This window comes from Cynocephalus volans, chromosome 12, assembly GCF_027409185.1.
Source record: "Cynocephalus volans isolate mCynVol1 chromosome 12, mCynVol1.pri, whole genome shotgun sequence".
NCBI lineage: Eukaryota > Metazoa > Chordata > Mammalia > Dermoptera > Cynocephalidae > Cynocephalus > Cynocephalus volans.
In genome coordinates, this window is record NC_084471.1 from 22278383 (window position 1) to 22299213 (window position 20831).

General features: G+C 38.9%; 1 protein-coding gene across 1 annotated transcript in view; it reads left to right on the forward strand.

Annotated features, from left to right (window-relative positions):
• Positions 1–20831, forward strand: part of GNPTAB (N-acetylglucosamine-1-phosphate transferase subunits alpha and beta) — a 95453-nt gene that overhangs the window by 24480 nt on the left and 50142 nt on the right. Inside the window, exons 3-7 of the mRNA XM_063075651.1 lie at positions 5223–5342; positions 6429–6470; positions 8673–8878; positions 13455–13519; positions 13790–13924. Coding sequence (XP_062931721.1) covers positions 5223–5342; positions 6429–6470; positions 8673–8878; positions 13455–13519; positions 13790–13924 — 568 coding nt within the window. The remainder of the gene's footprint in view (positions 1–5222; positions 5343–6428; positions 6471–8672; positions 8879–13454; positions 13520–13789; positions 13925–20831) is intronic.

The window sequence follows — 20831 nt, forward strand, 5'->3', positions numbered from 1 at the left end:
AAGGATTCTTAATGAAATATAATTTTCTTCTCCAATTTTTATTTTAACAGCGGATTTCCCTAAGGAAATTTCAAAATTGTTTGACCTTTTTTACTCAAACACTTACTGAGTACTTACTCTGTGCCTTACGCTGTGCTGTGTGCTGATGGTGCACAGATGCATAAATCCTTGCCATGAAGGAACGTCAAACTTTTAGAAAGAAAACTAGCCTATTAGAAAATCTAGATTTTGTGGTAGGAGAAGTGGTGGACTGACAGGTACAAAACTATGCTAATCATTGTGCAGTATATGCATGTGTGGAAATGATATACCTCATCCCACAAAAATGTACAAGTGTTAAAATAAAAAATAACAAAGAAAATCCAGATTTTGAGATTAGCAGTTTTAATCAAAATCTCTTGTTCTTTCTAAAGAATTTTTTAAAATCTTTGTGTGAAATATTTCTCCTAATTTTAAATTGCAATAAAATATAGTTTGATTTTTATGTAGGGATATTCAAAATTGCCTAATTTTGATGATGACAAATAAATGAATCATATATAACATATCACATGATGTAATATATTTTAAAATACCATAATGGTTATAGAAAGTTTTCAATCTTTTGCTAGTTTCTGTACAAATCATTTTGATGTTTGCCCTGAATGGAAAAAAATCCCATTCGATGTGTCAGTAACAAGCGAATAAGTAAATTATCTACTGCTACTAATTGTGAGGCATGAAGTCAATCTGGGGCTCAATTTTGTCATCTGTAAAATGTGGATATTAGATTAAGTGTCAAATCTCTTCTAATTCCTTGGTTCTAAGATACTATTTAAGTTCTGTATTTTCTTGCGTACTCTATAGAATGTAGAACCAATGAACTATTAAGTGACTTTAATATTCACTAGACTAAGCAGTGATTAAAATAAAGTTGTAGGAGTGTTACCCCTGCTTTGGGTCTGAGTCATGAGTGATAGTCCTCAGCTCTGAGATGGGGCCTTCCTTCTCATCTGTGAACCGAGATCGTGGTCTAGAGGTTAGAAGAAAAGATTCAGACTCATCGCCACCGTGGCTGAAGGTAGAAAAACAACTGACTCATGGACCTCGAGCAGATCACAAGATTTCCGCTGGGTTGTCAGTTTCACCAGAGAATTGAATTAATCATGTAATACATGCAGCCTTATTAGAAGACATAAGATATAAATGAATTACCTATTTATGTTGTTTTCCTCAATTGAACATCTAGATATTTCTTGATTCTATGAAAAAATCGTTAATAGCAGATAATTACTTTTATAAGAAAGCTTCAGAATTTACAATTCTCCCGCCGTCTTTTTTTTTTTTTTTGGCATCTGGCATATGGAACCCCTAACCTTGGTGTTACAACACCACACTCTAACCAACTGAGCTAACCAGCCAGCTCCTCCCTTCCCCTTTTTATAAACTTTTCTTTTTTAAATGTGTCACTGAAACAGTTTTTTAAAATTTATTTTTACTCTGAGTATAGACCACCTAGGAAGTTGGGAGTAAGTTGACCTTGGACAGTGTACGTATGGGCAATGTGAGGCAGATAGATTTTTTTTTATGGGAATGACTGATGTATGTGCTGAAAGAATAAACTAATAGTTATTTATCCAGCCAGTATGTATTACACCCCACCCACACACCAGGCACTATTCTAGGCTCTAGGAGTATAGTGGTAAACAAGATGAATTCGTTGACCTTATAGAACTGGCATTTTAGTGGGGGAAAAGAGCGAAGTATAACCTACATATAAATCAGCGGTTCTCAAAGTGTATTTCCCAGACCAGCAGCATCAGTATTGCTTGGGAACTTGTTAGAAAAGCAAGTTCTGGAACCCTCCTCTAGACCTACTGAATCAGAAACTCTGGGGATGGAGCTCAACAATCTGTTTTACAAGTCCTATAGGTGATTTTGACGCCTGCTATCGTTTGAGAACCATTGATATAAATGCAGGAAAAACCTAGATGGGGAAGCTTTTGCATACCATTATAGTAGGGAGACAGCCTGAAGATATAAGAAAGAGAGGAAATAATTTAAAAAGCAAGGCATGGAATGCATGATAACATTTCTGCCCTAGAGATACTCCTTCTAGTGGAAGATGTGCATGCGTGAAAAATAGTACAGTGCATTATGCTAAGGATTCCTTGGAGTACAGAGTACTATGGAAGCTGTATCTTAAGCAGTACTCTTCATGGGAGGGGAGAGAAGAGGGGGAAACGAAGAAGAAGGTTAAAGGAAGCATGTTCTAGGTAGAGGGAAAAGCATGTTCAAAGGCACAAAATCCTGCAAGTTCTTATTATATTTGGGTAAGCGTATCCAACTGGAGTGTCAAGAACACAAGGTGCAGATTACGAAGGAGTTTAGACTTTATTCCACAGGCAGCGGAGAACCTTGACAAGAGAGCTGGTAGATACTCAGCTATCAAATAAGCCAGAGGATAAGGCGATTCCTCATTTTCTTTTCTTTTTTTGATTTCTCATCTTCTGATATAGCTCTGGGTCCCCTGTTCCTTCTTTGACCTGCATCTCCAATTACACTCTTCCATTTGTTCTCTTTGTCTCTGCCCAGGGAACACTGGCCTCTAGGTCCTTGAACAAGCCAGATAAGTGCCTGCCTCAGGGCATTTGTACATGGTTTTCCCTTTCTCTGGCCCATTTTTCCCCCAGTTACCCCCCTGGCTTGCTTCCTCACTTCCCTGCTGAAGTGTCACCTTCTTAGTAAGGTCGTCTGTGATCTCCCTATTTAAAGGTGAAACCCTACACACATACACACAGACACACTTTTTAATCCACATTTCCTGCTTTATTTTCTTCATAACATTTAACATCTGACATTCTGTCTATTTATTTGGTTTCTGTCTTTACCTTTCTGGAATGTAAGCTCCATGAAGGCACAAATTTGGGTTTTTAATCCCCAGCACCTAGAACAATGCCTAGCACATACTAAATGCTCAATAAGTATTTATTCAGTAAGTAGATAAACACTCCTCTTGACTTGTCATCTCATATACATCTTTTAATCTAAAGGTGTCATTTCTACTATTTATTTTATAGTTTGAAAGATTTATCCAGCAAACTGCATTTGTTTTCCCATGAGATAATTAACCCCACACTGAGTAATGTGGTTGCAGGCAAAAGCCTAATCTTGTGCCTGGGCTATAAGGAGGACAAAGGAGGGTAAGCTTTTGTCCTTGGCCAAAAAAAAAAAAATTGTCCAGTTTCTTGGAAAATACCGAACTTGCAACAGAAGCATCCAAAGTAATATCAGTACCCAAATGTATACTCCTGTATCATAGGTCAGAGTGGCATAGGTTCGGAGCAGGCCCTGAAAGACAGGGAGATCTTTGGTAAGTCAGGGAGAGAAAGGGAAAGAATGCCTTTGGTAGGGGTAAAACCTGAACAGAAACACTAAAGTGAGTGAGTGGGAAAAACAGACTCATTTTCTCTCTCTGTATTCTCACAACACACTTCTGACACCAGATTATGGAGGTTTCTTCCCATACATTAAGCAAGCAATCAACACAGAAGACTTCTGTGACCAAAAGTCTGGGGTTCCCCCCCCAACATTCTTCTCCAGTGGACAGCAGCTGGATGTCCTCCAATTCAATTCTGACACTGTCTACCTGGTGATAACTTCACATCCCACAGGTTGAGGACTAAGTCCCCAAGCCTGGCCCCCATTCCTTCAGGTGCCAGTCACAAGCCCCAGGATGCTTCACCTGTGCTTCTGGCCTACTGGCTCTAAATTGGGGTTCCCACAACATCCATTTCCTTCTTTAGTCTCCATTAATTGCTGAGACTTATTGAACTCTGGGAAATACTTACGTTCACTGGTTTATTATAAAGGATATAGACAGAAAGATGCACAGGTATATAGGATATAGATGGAAAGATGCACAGGTCGAGGTGTGGGAGAAGGGGCGTGGAGCTCCCATGACCTCCCTGGGCGTGCCACCCTCCAGGAACCTCCATGTGTTCAGATATCTGGAAGCTCCCCAGACTCTGTGCTCTAGGGTTTTTTGGAAGCTTCAGTACATAGGCATGATTAAAGCATTGACAACCATGTAGAAATGTGATTGGACAAAAAGGGTGTGATTTCATACTAACAGACTGGGTGGGGAAACCTAGCAGGGCTGGTTTGTGCAGGTTCTTCTGGGCCTCTCTGCGCAGCATTTCTTCCTCCTGGGTATGGGGCCATACCCTTTCTGGAATGGGGGTCTTATGACCTATAGTCAGATTAGACAGGTCAGAGAATTTCCTGCCTTAGGGAGAAAAAAAAGCAGGTGAAAGGAGGGCAGGAGAAAGAGAGTAGTATGAACCAGGAACCATGAACAAAAATCAGTATATAAATATCTTAATATCCCAGTGAGGCTTGAACAACATACTTAAGAATTAAAAACCTGCCAGACTCCTTATTTTGAGGATAATATAATCAGGAAAAAATGGAGCAGGTTCAGGAAGGTCTTCTATACTAGTGTCCCATGTAAATCATTTACTCATCAGCAGATCCTTACTGGGTACCAATGTGCCAGATACTCTTCTAATTGCTTAGAAACTGTAGGGAACAAAGCAGCAAAGTTTCCTACCTTCTTGGAGGATGCATGCTGGGAGAGGGACACGTGATTAACGGTATAGGTAACAAGTTAATTATTTCATGTTAGAAAGGAAGAGCAGAGCAAGATGAGGGAGATGAAGAGGGGCTGGGTTTGAGGGCATCGGGGCAGAAGGCTTGCAGTATTAAGTAGGGCTAGGTTTTCACTGTGGACCATTTGATAACATTTTTAAAATGTAGTTTTGTTCTTTAAGTTTCTAATTTTTATGTTTGGCTGCATTTGTATCTCATCTCCCTCACTTGCTAAACTATGAGAATGCAGCAGTTTATCTAATCTAAACCAAGCTTCCAAGACCACCCACCCTACCCCCAAACAACCTTTAACATGGAGTGTTATCAGCCTCCTCATAGGGTAGCTGTGAGGATCAATGATGTAAATTACGTGAAGTGTCTAGCATAATGCAACTCATAAGAGAAGCTACTTAACAAATACTAGCTCCAGTTTGAAAACATGTAGTTGTAGGATATACCCATACACTGTGGCCAGATTACCTTTTCATTGATTTTTTTTTTCATAACCTTTAAATTTAAACCCTGTTATACTCTTATTCCCAAATACACTGGAAAAATGCATGTAAGCTGGAGGATTTGTGGGTCTACCGTAGGCTCTGTCTGCCCATGCCAATCGACGTGGTCTACACCTGGGTGAATGGCACAGATCTTGAACTCCTGAAGGAACTGCAGCAGGTCAGAGAACAGATGAAGGAGGAGCAGAAAGTAATGAGGTAAACCGAGTTTTAAAAAACAAAACACACGTCGTCCTGTGATTACAGTAAGTGGGCATTTCAGAAGGGTAAAGTGATTTTCACAAAGCTGTCCAAACAAAAATCTGCCTCTCAAATTCATGCCATTATGAGATCTTGCAAGTCATCTGTCTGACCCTCGCTTCTTGGTGCCTGAGGAGGACTTGACTGCTTCTACCAGATGCTGGCCTCACTTTATTAGACGGACAGTTTATGAACGTGGTGCTCCAGTGATGGCTTGGTTTTGAAGGGGCCTAAAGATGGGGAAGCCTTCCAGAGGAGCCCGAGGCTTCCAGCTTATCCAGTCTAGTCCTAAGTCTGATATCTTCATGAAATAAGGGTTTATTATATAAAACAGCTTCACAATAAGACAGATTATTCCCTTGAAAAATAAAAATAGGCCTACACACTTAAATTGTTTCCATCTGGAAAAGCCAGTAAAAGGTATATTCTTTTTACCCCCTTTAGTATCAAATTATGGACTATGGATGTGGAAACTTTGGTACTTTTTATTTTATGTGTGATTTTGATAATTTTATTTACTTTATCTGGAAAAGGTACAGTGGACTTCTGGAAAGCCTTCAGAGCTAGGGACTTGGCTGATGTAACTTACCCTTTGGTTCCTCAGAAGTATTTGCTGAGCACCTCCCTGTTCACTTCTTGGTAAATGTCATGGCCGCACCCCAGTTACAGGTCATTGGCCACCTTATGCTGCAACAGATTCTCTCTTTCTCTCTGTGTTAGAGGATGTAAGATCTTGCCAGTGCCTGAAAATGACTGACAGCCAGTACTATGTTTTACTAGTAAAATATAAAGATTTATATTTTAAGTAAACTGTCTTGGTTACAGTGGGATGTACAGTGGGATGTACAGTGTTACTGATATTTCATTGGAACGTATAACTTATGCATTTAAAATTTTATAAGCATTAAAATCCTTTCTACTGGTATGTTCTGGTATGTTCTAGTGGAGTGACCAAGAAAACCAATGTTGTAAGTTCATCTTATTCACATTTGTGGCTAGCATTAGCCCATGCTTATGTAATGAACTATATTTTCTTTTCATTAGAGAAATCCTTGGGAAGAACACAACAGAACCAACCAAGAAGAGGTAAGTGGGTTGATTTCCTCTCAAGGATAAAAATTGAAGGACTAAAGTGAAATTTCCAGATTATCACTTATTTTCTTCGTTGGGTACACAGTATTTTGTATTTATTCTATTGCTAATATTCGATCCTTCTTCTGCTAGTTTCTGACCTCCGAATTAAGTGCACTCGTTAGATGGGAAATTTTACAGTGCTGAATGCATGGCTGATTGAGAACTCTGCTTATTTGGGTTCTACTTAAACAAAGCTTTATTGTTTTTGGAAGGGTTAGAGTTCCAAGGTTTTCCTACTCTGTAGTTCCCATTAATCTGTCTTGGTACATTGATCTCTTGGTCCATTTAAGCTCTAACTTATACCCAGTGTTTTCATTTATAAAATTATTATCCATCATTTATTTAAATGTTCAATATATATTTCCTTGTCTTTAAAATTGTCAAATTGTATGTCTTATATTTAAAGACCTGGTAAGGGGATTTGCCTAATGACAAAAATCAGATATATCTATCTTGATTTGAATCATACCTGATTCTTATAAGTCCTTAAAGCAATACTGTCTCACTGACAAGCAGAAATCTGTTAACTGCCACCTCCCTACTTAACTATTAGACTTTAAAAAACAATTGTTCATTAAGAGGATCCTGAGGAATTTCAAGATCCAGAAATGCCTTCTGAATCATCTCTTTATGTTAATTATGTAGCTTTATTTATAAATTATACTAATGTTAATACTGTTTTTTTTAAAATGAGTTTTAGGCTTCTAATTTTTTTTTTGGCAGCTTGCTGGTAAGGGGATCCAAACCCTTGATCTTGGTGTTATCGACACCATGTTCTAAACAACTGAGCTAACTGGCCAGCCATGACTTTTAAATTATTTAATAAAAGTAATGGTGCAAAATTACTTTTATTTAAATAATTTAAAGTTTGAGGGGAAAGTGTAAAGAAAAAACACATGATTTTATGACCATCATTCAACAATTATTATTATTTTTATTATTCCCTTTTCGTGCATGTTTTAATAATTATAGTTTATAATCTATGTGCAGTTTTGTACCCTACTTTTTTTTACTTTATATTATCATACATATTTCTATGTTGGCACATTATCTTCATGTTTCATCCTTCTCAGTTTTAATACTGGCATAATAGTCTATAAAGTGACTGTACTATAATTTACTAAATGTCAGGCATTTCTGTATTTTCACTATTGTAAATATTTTGTAAATATTTATATTTAGGTCTGTGGCATTTTCTGTCTGTGGGCTTGTTTTTCCTGTTTTGTTTCTCTCCCCTCTACTTGGTCTAGATTCCTGGAAGTAAGATTACCGAGGAAGGAGCATATATATGTTTTTATAGTTCTGAATAAGTATACATGTACACATATGTGTATGATACATCATATACATATATTTCACTAAATTGCTTTCCCAAAGAGTTGTTCCCATGTGGAGTGACACCAGCGGTGTTTGAGAGGAATAGGTTTACTGTACTTGCCCTAACATTGAGTCATGAGTAAATTAAAGGTAACACCTCATTGTTTCCTTTTGCATTTCTTTGATTATTAAGGAGGTTGAACAATTTTACATGTTGTTTAACTAGTTGAAGTTTCCACTTCATGAATTTTCTAGCTGTAACCTTTGCCCATTTGTTTCTTCAGGTAATACATTTGTCTATTCTAGATATCTCTTATATTCCTATAGAAATATCTCATATAAATTCAAATTGGAACCATGTCACATTTGCTTTTGTATCAGTGTAGTGTTGTGTCCAATGTATTTAACTGTATTCTAACTGGAATTGGTAAATTGTGTATGGTACCATGACTCTCTATTAATCAGATTCTACCTACTTCCTAATCTCCCTGATAATAGCTTCATTGGAATTATAAATAATCTTTAAAAATGATGGTAATGAAGTTCTTAATTTCTTGTATGCTTTTGAGTTAAAAAATTTTGGTGGCGATCTTTATTTTATTAAGAGGTGTTTGAAAGCTCTATCTTTAGAGTTGCACTTGTTAAAAATTTTATACCATACTTGCTAACTTACTGAATTTTTATATACTTGAGATAAAATTCCTCATTTATTAAAACATTGCGATTTTTTTATAGGCTGTAGGAAAAAAATCTGGAAAATTTAGTAGTACCAACAAGCTTTTCATTGTTGGTTAAATTTGAAGAATGTAGCTGTAAGCATGTAATGTTTCTTTCCAGTGAGAAGCAGTTAGAATGTTTGCTGACACACTGCATTAAGGTGCCAATGCTTGTCCTGGACCCAGCCCTGCCGGCCAACATCACCCTGAAGGACCTGCCTACACTTTATCCTTCTTTTCATTCTGCCAGTGACATGTTCAATGTTGTGAAACCAAAAAACCCTTCTACTAATGTCACAGTTGTTGTTTTCGACAGTACTAAGGATGGTAAGATTTCTTTATAGATACTTAAAAATCATATCATCTTTGGATGTTTGAATAAGGAAATTCTGAATGGAATGGAAATGACTCAATGTTAAAGTAATATTTGATAAACTAAAAATGCATGAAAGGAAGCAAAAGAGCTGCCATTGTTTTTCAGCATTTACCTCAGAAAGGGATTGTGTATATTTTAGTCTATGTAATGCACATACCTTTCTGTGCTGTGGTGAGGACCTTCAGTCTGATCCTCACAATTACCTTATTCTTTAGGCTTTGTTATTCTGGAGGCTATTTTTTTTTATCGTATAACTCCTCAACAAGATTGTTTGGATGTAAAATACCTGCAATTTGGATGTAACATACCTGAAGCATTCATACTTTACATTCTGAAATGTCTGATTATGTAGGTGATATGCACTTAATATTTGTGTCCCCCCAAAATTCGTATATTGAAATCATAACCCCTAATGTGATGGTATTTGGAGGTGGGGCCTTTGGGAGGTGATGAGGTCATGAGTACTCAGCTAATGGGATTAGGGCCCTTATAAAAGAGGCCCCAGGGAGCTCTTTCTGCTTTCTGCTTTGGGAGGTTACAGTGAGAAGGTGCCATCTGCAATACAGAAGAGGGTCCTTACTAGAACCCGATCATGCTGGTACCCTAATCTCAGACTTCTGGCCACCAGAGCTGTGAAAAATAAATTTCTGTTGTTTATAAGACAGTAGTTGATTTGGCAAGATGATGGAATTAAAAGTATAATTCCTGGCATAAAACTGTACTCAAATCCTTAGAGATCCCATCCTCCCACCTGGCCACTGAGTTGCTGAGCCCACAGCTGCGTCTCTTGCTTTGGCCTCTTGTCTCTCTCATTCCTCCCCTGCATTGGTCGTCTCTACTTGGAGGTTCTATGATTTTTATATTTGACATGAAAGCTGTCATGTTCCCATTACTACACTGAATCCGTTTCTCAAGCTCCCAGCTTAAATCTTTGGAACATCTTTGACCCTTCTTATTTTTTACCTTTATAACTAATAATTAACCTCATTCTATCACTTGCTTTTCTTTTTTGCAAATGATTCTTAGATTCTTACCTTACTGCTCTCATTTCCTCTATACCAGACTGAATTCCTTCACACTGACTCTAATAATAGACTCCTAGCTGCTCTGTTTACCTGTGAAGTTATTCTCAGTCTGTGTAGCACACAACTGTCAGATAAATCTGAAAACCCTGATTTTATTGGTTCACTCCCTGTTTGAAGAGGGTAATATGGTACTCTATGTTTGCTTCTCACGGATACAAACTCCTCTTCCTGGTGTTTGGCATTCAGCTTTAATTGCCTTGGTTTTGCCCCTCATCCCCACGCCCCTGCCCTTCCTGCACTACCTGGCTGGGTCTTCTCACATGTGTGGTGCTGGCCTCTGCTCAGGCTGCAGCTCCCCTCCTCTGGCCTGTCCTAGCCCATCTCCTGTTTCTTCCAGCCCCATCTCAAGTCCTGTCACCTCCATGAAGCTCCCGGACTGGTACATTCATAATGATTTGATTTCACTTTTACTTTTCTGCATTACCTAATACTTGTAAGCTAATCCTGTAATTGCACAGGAGTTTGTGGTGTTCTCATGTAATATCTTTTTTGAGCAGAAACCTTGCCCCACCAATTTGCATTCTGAACAATGCCAAGCATAGTGCTGGCTCCCTGGTACTTAACAAGTTATTTTTAGTTTGAAAGGAAATTTTAATCTTTCTAAGTACAATATCTCCCCTACTGTAGATCTGAAAGTATTTTATACTTCTGCAGTCACACAATTTATCCCTGTAGACTAGAACTGGGTCTCCTCAACAAAGTGGCTTTTTCGGTCAAACTTATACCCTTTGATTTATAGAAAATGAATTTCCTCCTGTGGCAATTCATTTTACCTCTGGACTAAAGTGACTTTTGGAAGGAACTACAAAAGGCTTCCTTATAGCTTTCTCACACAGGTTAAAGTTGTACCCCTATGGTCGTATAGAACTAATGCAGTCCTCCCCCATGTGGCATTTCTTTTCATTCTTGTTTTTTCAGCTGTCTCTTAGGGGCTGGTCAGTCTCCTAAAGTTTGCTCTTCTCAGAATGAGCTTTTGTTTCTGTTACTTTTAAAATGTGTCAACTGGAAGTAGTGAACACTCTTTTTCAGTGTGGTTCAGTTCTGCAAGGAGAGCAGGACTATTTATTAAACAAGTGTTTACTAAGTGCCTGCTATGTGCCAGGTACTGTTTTCAGTGCTGCAGATACAGCACTGAAAAGATGGACAAAAATCTCTGCCCTCATTGAGTTTACATCTGGTGGAGGGAGACGGACAGTAAGGACAACAGGTACATTATTTAGCTCATAGAAGATGAGTGCTGTGTAGAAAAACTGAGCTGGGGGGGAGCAGAAGAGGAAGCATCAACTGGATGGAGTGGGGGCTGCAATTCTAATTTGGGTGGTAGAGTCAGCACTCACTGAGAAGGTGCTTTTTAAGTGAAAATGTGAAGAGGGTGAAGGAGCCAGCAGTGTGAATACCTGGGGAAGGAGTGATCCGGGTAAGTAGAATAGCCAGTGCAAAGGCCCTGAGGCGGAAGTGTATCTGGCATGTTTGAAAAAGAGCAAGGAAGCCTATGTGGCTGGAAGGGAGCGAACAAGGGGGGGTGGGGGGGGTAAGAGATGAGCCTAGAGAAGTAGCACTGGGACCAAGTGGTGTAGGCCCTGGTAGCCATGACAAGGACTTTGGCTTTAACTCAGTGCAATGAAGAGTCAGTGGAGGGTGTTGAGTAGAGGAGTCATTTCATCTGACTTACGTTCTAGAAGGATCAGTCTGGCTGCTATGGTGGGAATAGACTGAGGAGGGGCAGAAGCTATAATAATTCAGGCGAGGGGAAGGTGACTTACACCAAGGTGGTGCAGCGAAGGTGAGATGGTTGGATTGTGGACGTTTTGAAGGTCAAGCCAATGGGGTATCTTGACGAGTCTGTGTTGGGGAACATCACCTTTCTTGTTCTGAGTACTTTAATATTGTTTAAAAGCACAAAAATGTGTCAGAAATTCAGTGTGGCCACAGCACATTCTTGACTCATTGAACTCACTGTCCACTAAAACTCATAAGTGTTTTTTTAAAAAACTTATATGTGCTAATGCTCAAATACCTCTTTTAATTTATGCTGTGTGGTTGGTTTTCGGTGCCAAGTTAAAGATCTTACCTTTGTTTGTAGGAGATTTTATTTTGCTTGATTTAACTCATTGCTCCACATAGTCAAAAAGTTGGGGTTATCCAGGATATCAGCTTCTCTGTGAGTTTTGTGTGAATCCACACTTTTCATAAGCATGGCTTCTGTATGTTCCAAAACCTTGGCAGAGCGTTCAACAAGACAGACCTAAGGCAGACCTCTTAAATCTCCCTCTAGAAAAATTATGGCTTTATAATTCACACTTCATCAGAACTGGTTAAGTTATAATCCACCTAACTGAGCAATCATCCCTGTATGTCTCTGTTCTATACGTGAAGATGACATGAGATGCTGTTAGTTTGCTGAGATTACGTACAAATATATATGCCCAATCTATTAGAATTCTCTCGTCTACCAATGTAGAACCCCCCCCAAATCAATGGAGAGAGAGAGAGCGAGAGAGGAGAATCTGAGAAATTTATTCATAATGAACTCGTCTTAACACCTGGGTCTTCCTTTAAGATAAACAGTGTGTTGTGAAGTTTCTTTTTTCCAGTGCTCACCAGCTACATTTTCATAGTATACTTGAGACTCTTGCCCAGGATTGCCATCCATCTCGCCCAGCTGTAATTTGCAGACCCTGCCTTCTTTGCCTATCGTGACTGTCAGTTGCAGTCTTCTCACCTCTCTCCTGTTTTCATGATCCCCAAGCGTCAGCCTCAAGTTTGTCCCTGTCATCACTTTAGAACTCTCTCACTTGTCCCTGTCACTTTAGAACTCTCTCCTGGTTGGCCTGTGTCATCATCCATCACCCCCACCCCAACTTGATCTTCTCTATTCAGCATCACTCGACGATTTTAGGGACTCACTGTGAGAAAATTGTGACTCTTAAGGAGCCATAGGGCCCACAGCGTCTCCGCACTGTTAACATTGAAGCCACTGCCTGGCGTTCAAGGTCCCCCTTTGTCTGGTTACCCTTGTTTCCTAGTACTCACCACTTCCACATTTATTCTAGTCAAACAGTTCTTTTTTTAAAAAATTTTTTTCAAACGTTCAGATATTTGCTCCTACATCTGTGATTTCCATCATCTTGTCATTTCTTTCTTTGAAATCTAGCTCAAATGTGAGTGCTTCCATAAAGCGATCCATGTTTCCATGTTCTGCTGCCTACCCAAATCCCTCCTTCGATATTACAAAACTTAACGTTTAATGTTACACTGGCTTACATTGTTCCCCTTTTGGTGAATGGGTTAATTTTGTCTCCACCAACTTCCTTTTTTATTTCTTTTTGAGGTCATGTGTTATGCTGCTTTAGTAGCTCAAAATCCTTTGCATAATGTCCTGCCAGACATCATAGTTAAATATTCATTAACAAATGCTTGTTTATTATATTCTTTATTGTAGTTGAAGATGCCCACACTGGACTGTTTAAAGGAAATGGCAAACAGACATTTTGGAGGGGCTACTTGGTATGTTACTTTAAATTTAATTGCATTTTTTCAGTAGACTAGAATAAAAGTATGAGTAATAAAGCCGTTTGCCTTTGAGAACCTTTGTAATGTTTACTTTTTTTCTAAGGCTAGCTTACTAGTATTGATAAGTATTGATTTAAGTAATCTTAATATTCTTATTTTGAAGTGTGTATGATGCAATAGATCTTTACTAGTTTTCTCAGCTGTAAGTTTTCACCAGCCTCATGATGTGGAAAATGAGTTGTGTTTTTTCCCTCCTTATTTTAGACAACAGATAAAGAAGTCCCTGGCTTAGTGTTAATGCAAGATTTGGCTTTCCTGCGTGGTTTTCCACCGACATTCAAGGAAACAAATCAACTAAAAACAAAATTGCCAGAAAATCTTTCTTCTAAAATCAAACTGGTAAGAATGTAGAAAATATAGCCATAAGTGTTGGCACATCTCATTTAAGTGTGAACCTTCTCTTGTGGCCCATTTTGTTCAAAGTACAGCCGAGAATTATAAGCAAAGAGGGGACTCTGTTTCTGCCCTGCCATAGTGTGTTGTCGTAAAGGTGGCTCTTCAAACAGGAGATCCTCATTCCTTACTCTTCATTTGAGCAAAATTCTAAGAGTCTTATTTGATTTGCTTGTTTCCCAGATAGAGCAGGATTCATTAGTTTAACAAATGAACTCCTACAACTTGTCAGGTGACCTTTTAGCTGGGGATATAGCGGTGGACAAAACAGACAAATACCCTAATAGAACTTATAGTGTAAGGAAATGGAAGCATGGAAGGAGATAACGGAAAATCATAAATGTAGTAAATGTAGATTCCAACATGTATATTTTTATTAAAAGCTTTCATTCATGAAGAGAGCGTGTTTCAGACATTTGGAACATTTGATAATGTGAAACCCTCATTCATTAATAGCTAATTGAGGCATTAATGTATTTAGAGTTTATACTTATTAACTCTTCAGTCTTGACCACTGATACCATTTGTTAGGGTTGACTTTGGAGGCTGGCCCATGACATGCCTTTTCCTTAACATTTATGGTTTTCGGAGCCATTTGCCTGATTGATTCAGGACGCAGTCCACGTGTGTGTGCTTTCTATTTGACCTTATGTCAAAATGCTTTCTATTTTGACAGAAATATTCCAGGTTGTAAAACATGAATGTCTTTTCTCTTAGAGTAGAGGACATAAAGTCCTTAGTCGAGAATTTGTTAGGCTCTGGTTTTCTTGATTCTTTAAATAAATGCTCTTGAGTTCTGCCACTGGGTTTAGCTCACCTGATTCTTCCTTCCTCCTCCTGTTGTAAGTCATTTAACAGTTTGGGGGGTGAAAGATGAAGGTGGGGATAGTGGGTAGAGGGAGTTGTAATTAGGGAAGTTCTTATTTAGATCCGATCCTGTCTTAACTTTTTTTTTCTTTGGCAGCTGGCTGGTATGGGGATCCGAACCCTTGACCTTGGTGTTGTCAGCAACTCTGACAACTGTTGACCAATTTTTTTATTCCCTGCCCTGCATTCCCTCTCCCCACCCCACCCACTGCAAGTTTTCTTTAACTTACTAACTCTCTTCAGGCTTGACCACTAACACCAGTTGTTAGGATTGACTTTGGAGGCTGGCCTGTGACATGCCTTTTCCTTAACATTTACGGTTGTCGGAGCCATTTGCCTGGTTGATTCAGGATGCAGTCCATGTGTGTGTGCTTTCTATTTGACCTTATGTCAAGATGCTTGCTATTCTGACAGGAATATTCCAGTTTGTTTTTTTTCTTGTTTCTTTTCCCCCATGTGTTTCACTGTTTTAAGATACCTTATCTCTATAATTCAGTGGTAATGTGAGTGACATTTATGCTTTCTTTTTTCATATTTCCTTTATCACTTTCTTTAAAGTACTTTGAAATGTGGTAGTGCCCAGCTATATTAGGATTGAATTTGTTCTTAATCTGTAGTTATTTTAAAATAGATATTTTTCCCTGAGGTTATTTTATTTTGTTTTTGTGGCTGGCTGGTAAGGGGATTCGAACCCTTGATCTTGATGTTATGGCACCACACTCGAACCAACTGAGCTAACCAGCCAGCCCTCCCTGAGTTATTTGTAGTGCTGATTTGTGCAGATAAAACTTGTACAGTAGCTCTCATTTCAGCTAATGTTTATTTGGCATCTTGGCTTCCTAGCTATTATTTCTAGAATTATAGACACATGTATATCTGTACTTTTGATTGTTAACTCAACTTTTTTATGCAGAAAGAATGACATTCTTGATTCTATTTATATAATTCCAACTATAATAAGTTTTTCAGAGAAAGAAGTTTCATTGTGCTTCCCCTTTCTCCGCCCTAGCTTGAATATCCCATGTCTCTGCCCTGCTGTACCACTCACCTGTGCTAACTGCCTTTGATGCAACTGCTGGTGGATGGGTGTGCCAAAGATTTGGATTTCCAGGCTTGTCTTTGTGGAGGCCAACACCTCTCAGAGAATCAGGCTCATCATCCATAACATTCAGTACCGCTTGTTTTCATGATTCCAGCAGCTGCAGTCAAGCGTAGGGACTAGGTCTTACGAGTTTTGGAGGCTAGAGAGAAAATGAGAAAGAGGAAGGTCAGAAGGAGTGTGTTAGCATTTGAAACCAGTTCTTTTTTTTTTTTTTTTTTTTTTTTATAAAAGATGACCGGTAAGGGGATCTTAACCCTTGACTTGGTGTTGTCAGCACCACGCTCACCCAATGAGCTAACCGGCCATCCCTATATGGGATCCGAACCCATGGCCTTGGTGTTATCAGCACCACATTCTCCCGAGTGATCCACGGGCCCGAGACCAGTTCTTTAATAGACTTTCCTTCCATAGGTTTTATTCTGAGTACTCTGAGAATGATAGTGAGCATCTATTAAATATCTCCTTTGTGCGAGGGGCTGTGCTGGGGATGACTGAGTGGATAAAAGCACTTAAAACTAGTTTTGGGTATGATTAGTTCCCATTAAGAGTTTATACAAAGTGCTGTGAGAATACCTGGGCTGTTGGTATCCTAGGAGCAAGACACGCTTTGCAGAATAAGAAGCATTTCAGCTGGAGCCTGAATAGAGCAGACATTCTCCCAGCAGAGCAGAAAGTGGAAAAGACCATTCCGTGATGAGGGAACAGCCTGAGCAAGGGGCTGGAGGCTTGAAAGTAAATGCCATTTTCAGAGAGACAAGGCAGTGGTTCATACGGGCCAGAGCATAGGCAGAGATTTTGCTGGGGATGGGATTGGAAGATAGTTTGAAATCAGATTGAAAAAGGTCTCTGTTAAGGAGCCTGGACTTTATCTTGGAGGCAGGGAGAGTTGATAGCAAGAGGAAGACACAGTCTGATCTGTTTCTCAGGAACGGAGTAGGGGAAGGTGTGGTAGATGTTAGACAAGAAGAGGTTGAAGACAGGAAAACCAGTTTAGCCACTGCTGCCTTAGGCCAGCGAGACATTCCTGTTCAGCAGGTGCCTTGACAGTGGGATGTGAGTGCTGAGAGTGGTTCCAGAACATCTGAGAGGCACTAACCATCACTTGGTGACTGAGAAGCTATTTGGGGAGAGGAAAGGAAGAATGAAAGGGGAAGTGGATGTTTCTAGTAATAATGGAAATGGTGACATTAGCCTTACTCAGAGCTTCAGTAGGAAAAGCAATTTTTCAGGGAAGGAAACCCAGAGCTCAGTTTGGGGTGTGTTGCATTAGAGGTGCATGTGGCTGGAGGAAGAAAGGGCCATTAGGCATTGGACTTCAGCACCTGAATGGCTGAACTGCTGTGCCCTCCAAGGCTCTCCTAGAAAGCCTTTGCCAGGTCTGTGGTTTCTGAGCCACCCAGGGCTCAGTTCTGTCCTACAGACTCTCAGCAGGCTGCAAGCATCTCAGGACAGGCACTGTTCACCTTTGTACCCATAGAGATTGCCTGGGACTGAGAGGGCCGCTCAAGAAATGCTTATTGAGGGAGTAAGCAAGAAGAAAGGCTGTGTCTATAAACAGACCCACCATAGACAATGGCTTGGAATATAAAGGGAAACTTTCATCAATACAATCATTCACAAGTCACACTAGGTTTTTGGTACTAGAAATGTGCCTTCATGTATTGTTGCATACATATAACAATTTTGCCTTTATTGTCTTGTTTAGAGCAAAACCTGAATTTCCCTCCCCATCCCTCACCTTGAGGAAGGTACATGGGACTTGAGAATGGTTTCATTTGCTAGAGATTCATAAAAACTTTTCTATTGACTATGGCCTTATACATTAAATGATCTTTTCCATCAGAAGCTTTCCAGTTTGAGATACCATGAAGTGAGTCCTTCTGTAATCTGATAATTACACTCTAATTTATCTGTAGAATTTTTGTATATGATGGACACAGACTTCATCTTTTGATAAATCATATTATCCATTAGTCTTTACTTTCAGGTCACTCTAAAGCATTCTGTGTTTTTAGACATTTTCATTCATGGTGGGTTTTTTTCATTTATTTTTTGACTTATTTTCACTTCTTCATCAACGTATGTTAGAGTGAGTAGGTGGGAAATCTTCCCCACGCTCTCAAGTGAATTCTTACGTTAAGTTTAATTCAGTGCTAGTGGTTGCTGAGTGGCTGTGTGAAAGCAGGAGAGGACATAGACCCTGTTCCCACATTTATAGTCACATTTTGGTGGCAGAACATGAATATATGAAGTATTCAGGTAGGAAAACAAGATAGTATATGATGAACTATTGAGGAGAATAGTGCGAACTTAGAGTTGGCATTTAGAGACAGGAAAACGTCTGTGTGGATCAGAGAGGTGAAGGAAGTTTTCAAAGAGAAAAAGACTGCATTATTAGGTCCTTGAAGGCTGAACAAAGGGTCATTTGTTTAGGCAGGAAGGACAGTGCAGGCAGGGTAGGAGCAGCATATTGTCCTACCTGGACTCTCTGCTTCCTGAAACCTCTGTTCAGGGCTTATTTAATTAAGGTCACAGTAATTTGTAGTAATATTGTACTAATGCCCCTTCTTTTAGTGACTTCCCTGAAACCATCTCATGCACCTGCTCTTTTAAAGCATGGCGCTCTTTCTTTTGGTTTTATTTCTAAAATAAACACTTCGGTAGATGAAACAAGCAACTCTGGAACTGATTTAAGTTTTAGGAAACCTCCACCAAGACATATTAGACCTAGTAGCCTTGAGTTGTTGAATCACTAAAAGGTGCTAATTTGTTCTTCAGTTGGTATTAGCAGACCTATTTTTTCCCTAAAGGATTCCTAATGACTTTAGATCAATCCAAAATAAAAGTAGATTAGATGTACTGAATTTTTGAGCACTTTAAAGTTGTTGGGAATATAACTTCTTATAGGAAGGCCTTTGTCATCCTTTTGTAATTGCATGTTCTCCTAGAACAGGTTTTCCCAACTGCTGCACTATTGACAGTTTAGGCTAGATACTACTGTCCTGTAGGGGACTGTCCTGTGCATTACAGGATGTTTAGCAGCATCCCAGGTCTCTATTCACACCCTCCCCAAGTTGTGACAACCAGAAATGTCTCCAGATGTTGCCAAATGTTTCCTTTGGGGCAAAATTGTCCCTGGTTGAAAGTGTCCTAGAAATGGTATTTGCAGATACAGGATTATTTAGACAACTTGATGCAGCCTTTCTTTTTGGCATTTAAAAATGACCAGTTTGATATCATGATTTTTAATTGAAATTTATCTTAAAATAAGACTATTTTGTCTGCCTTAAAAGGCTAATTTCTCTTCTGCACTCATTACTTTTGGTTGACTTAAAAACATGCAGTCATACCTACTTGCATATGTTGGGTATTATTGCCTTTTAAGCCAAGTTATCAAGGTAAGATACTATGCTGAGAACAGTAGAACTGTTTAATTAGAATATTCTCACAATAAGCAGTATTTTTAAGTGGTCCTACATATCTTATATTAATATACTATAATCTTGCTTTGATAGTTAGTCATCACTTACAGAATTGAAAAGTGAAGATTACTTAAGCCTCTTTTTAAATCCTTGTATCTGGTGGTGACTAGAGGGAACACTGAGGAGTAAGAAAAAAAAAATCCTTGTATCTTATTACTGGTCAGTATAATTCTGAATTTAGGTTTGTGAGAGAATGCCCCTTTGACTGTTTTCTCTTCTCTGTCCTATTTCATACAGTATACAAAATTTAAAGTATTAGATTTGATTCCAGCATATACACATATATATACATATGGTATCTAGACGTTTATCTGTGAAGTATCAAAACCTTGAAATCTGGTTTCTATTTCTGTCACTGTCGAAACCATTCTGCACTGACCCACTAATTACCAAACCCACTATTTTCTTGTTCCTTAATTTTGATGCCTGTTATTTAACTCCAGAAATACACCAGAATTTAACATTTTTCTTCTTGAAACTGTTTTTTTCTTTTGGCTTCTGCAGCACTGCTTTTCCTGATTATCATTTATATTGTCCTTCACTGATTCAAATTCATCCATTTGATGCTCAGTGATTATAGCTTACCCAGGCCTGTCCTTGGCCACCATTTTTTCTGCCTCTCTCTGTCTTCCCTCGCCTCATACTGCCATATACAGGTGTATCAGTCAAGTTATGCTAGGCGATGCTACAGTGACAAACATCATGAAATCTCAGTGGCTTAAAAATAGCAAAGCTTTATTTCTCAGTCATGCTACAGATCCATTGTGGGTCAGCAGGGGGTGCAGGTAGAGGTTGTTCTCTCTTTGAGAAACTTATAATTTGAAGAATTTAGATAAACTTATAGTTTAAGGTAAGAATCTGCGGAGGCCGTTGCCCACAATTGCCCAAGCTAGGAACTCCAGCCTTAGGCACAAACTACAACCGCTGTTCCTTACCACCTCCTTCCTGTTCTGGCAAAAGAAATGAAGGTGTCCAGGATTGGGCTGCCACCTAGTGGCTAGCAGAGGGTTCTTCACGTTTTTTACTACTCTTGGTTGATTTACAGAGGCAGAAAATCATTCTCACACATACGAATATTCACTTAAACTCCTTGTCATCTCTTCCAATTATTGTGTAGTTATCATAGGAAAATGCTTTCCTTCTTTTTAATGCAAACTGGATTATGATCCAGACCTAGGCAGGGCTTCTAATATAAGAATTATTTTAGTGAGTACCTTTTTATCAAAGAAAAGGCCAATTTATAAAATAAAACTAGATGTAATTTAAAAATAAAGCTATGAATCTCTAAATATTTTGTTAGAACTTGTAAGTACCCTTCACAATTTATAAAACATCTTAATCTACTTTCCCTTCTGTAATTAAACTTTCTTTTCCTCTAGAATCAGGAGTCAAAAAGTTATTT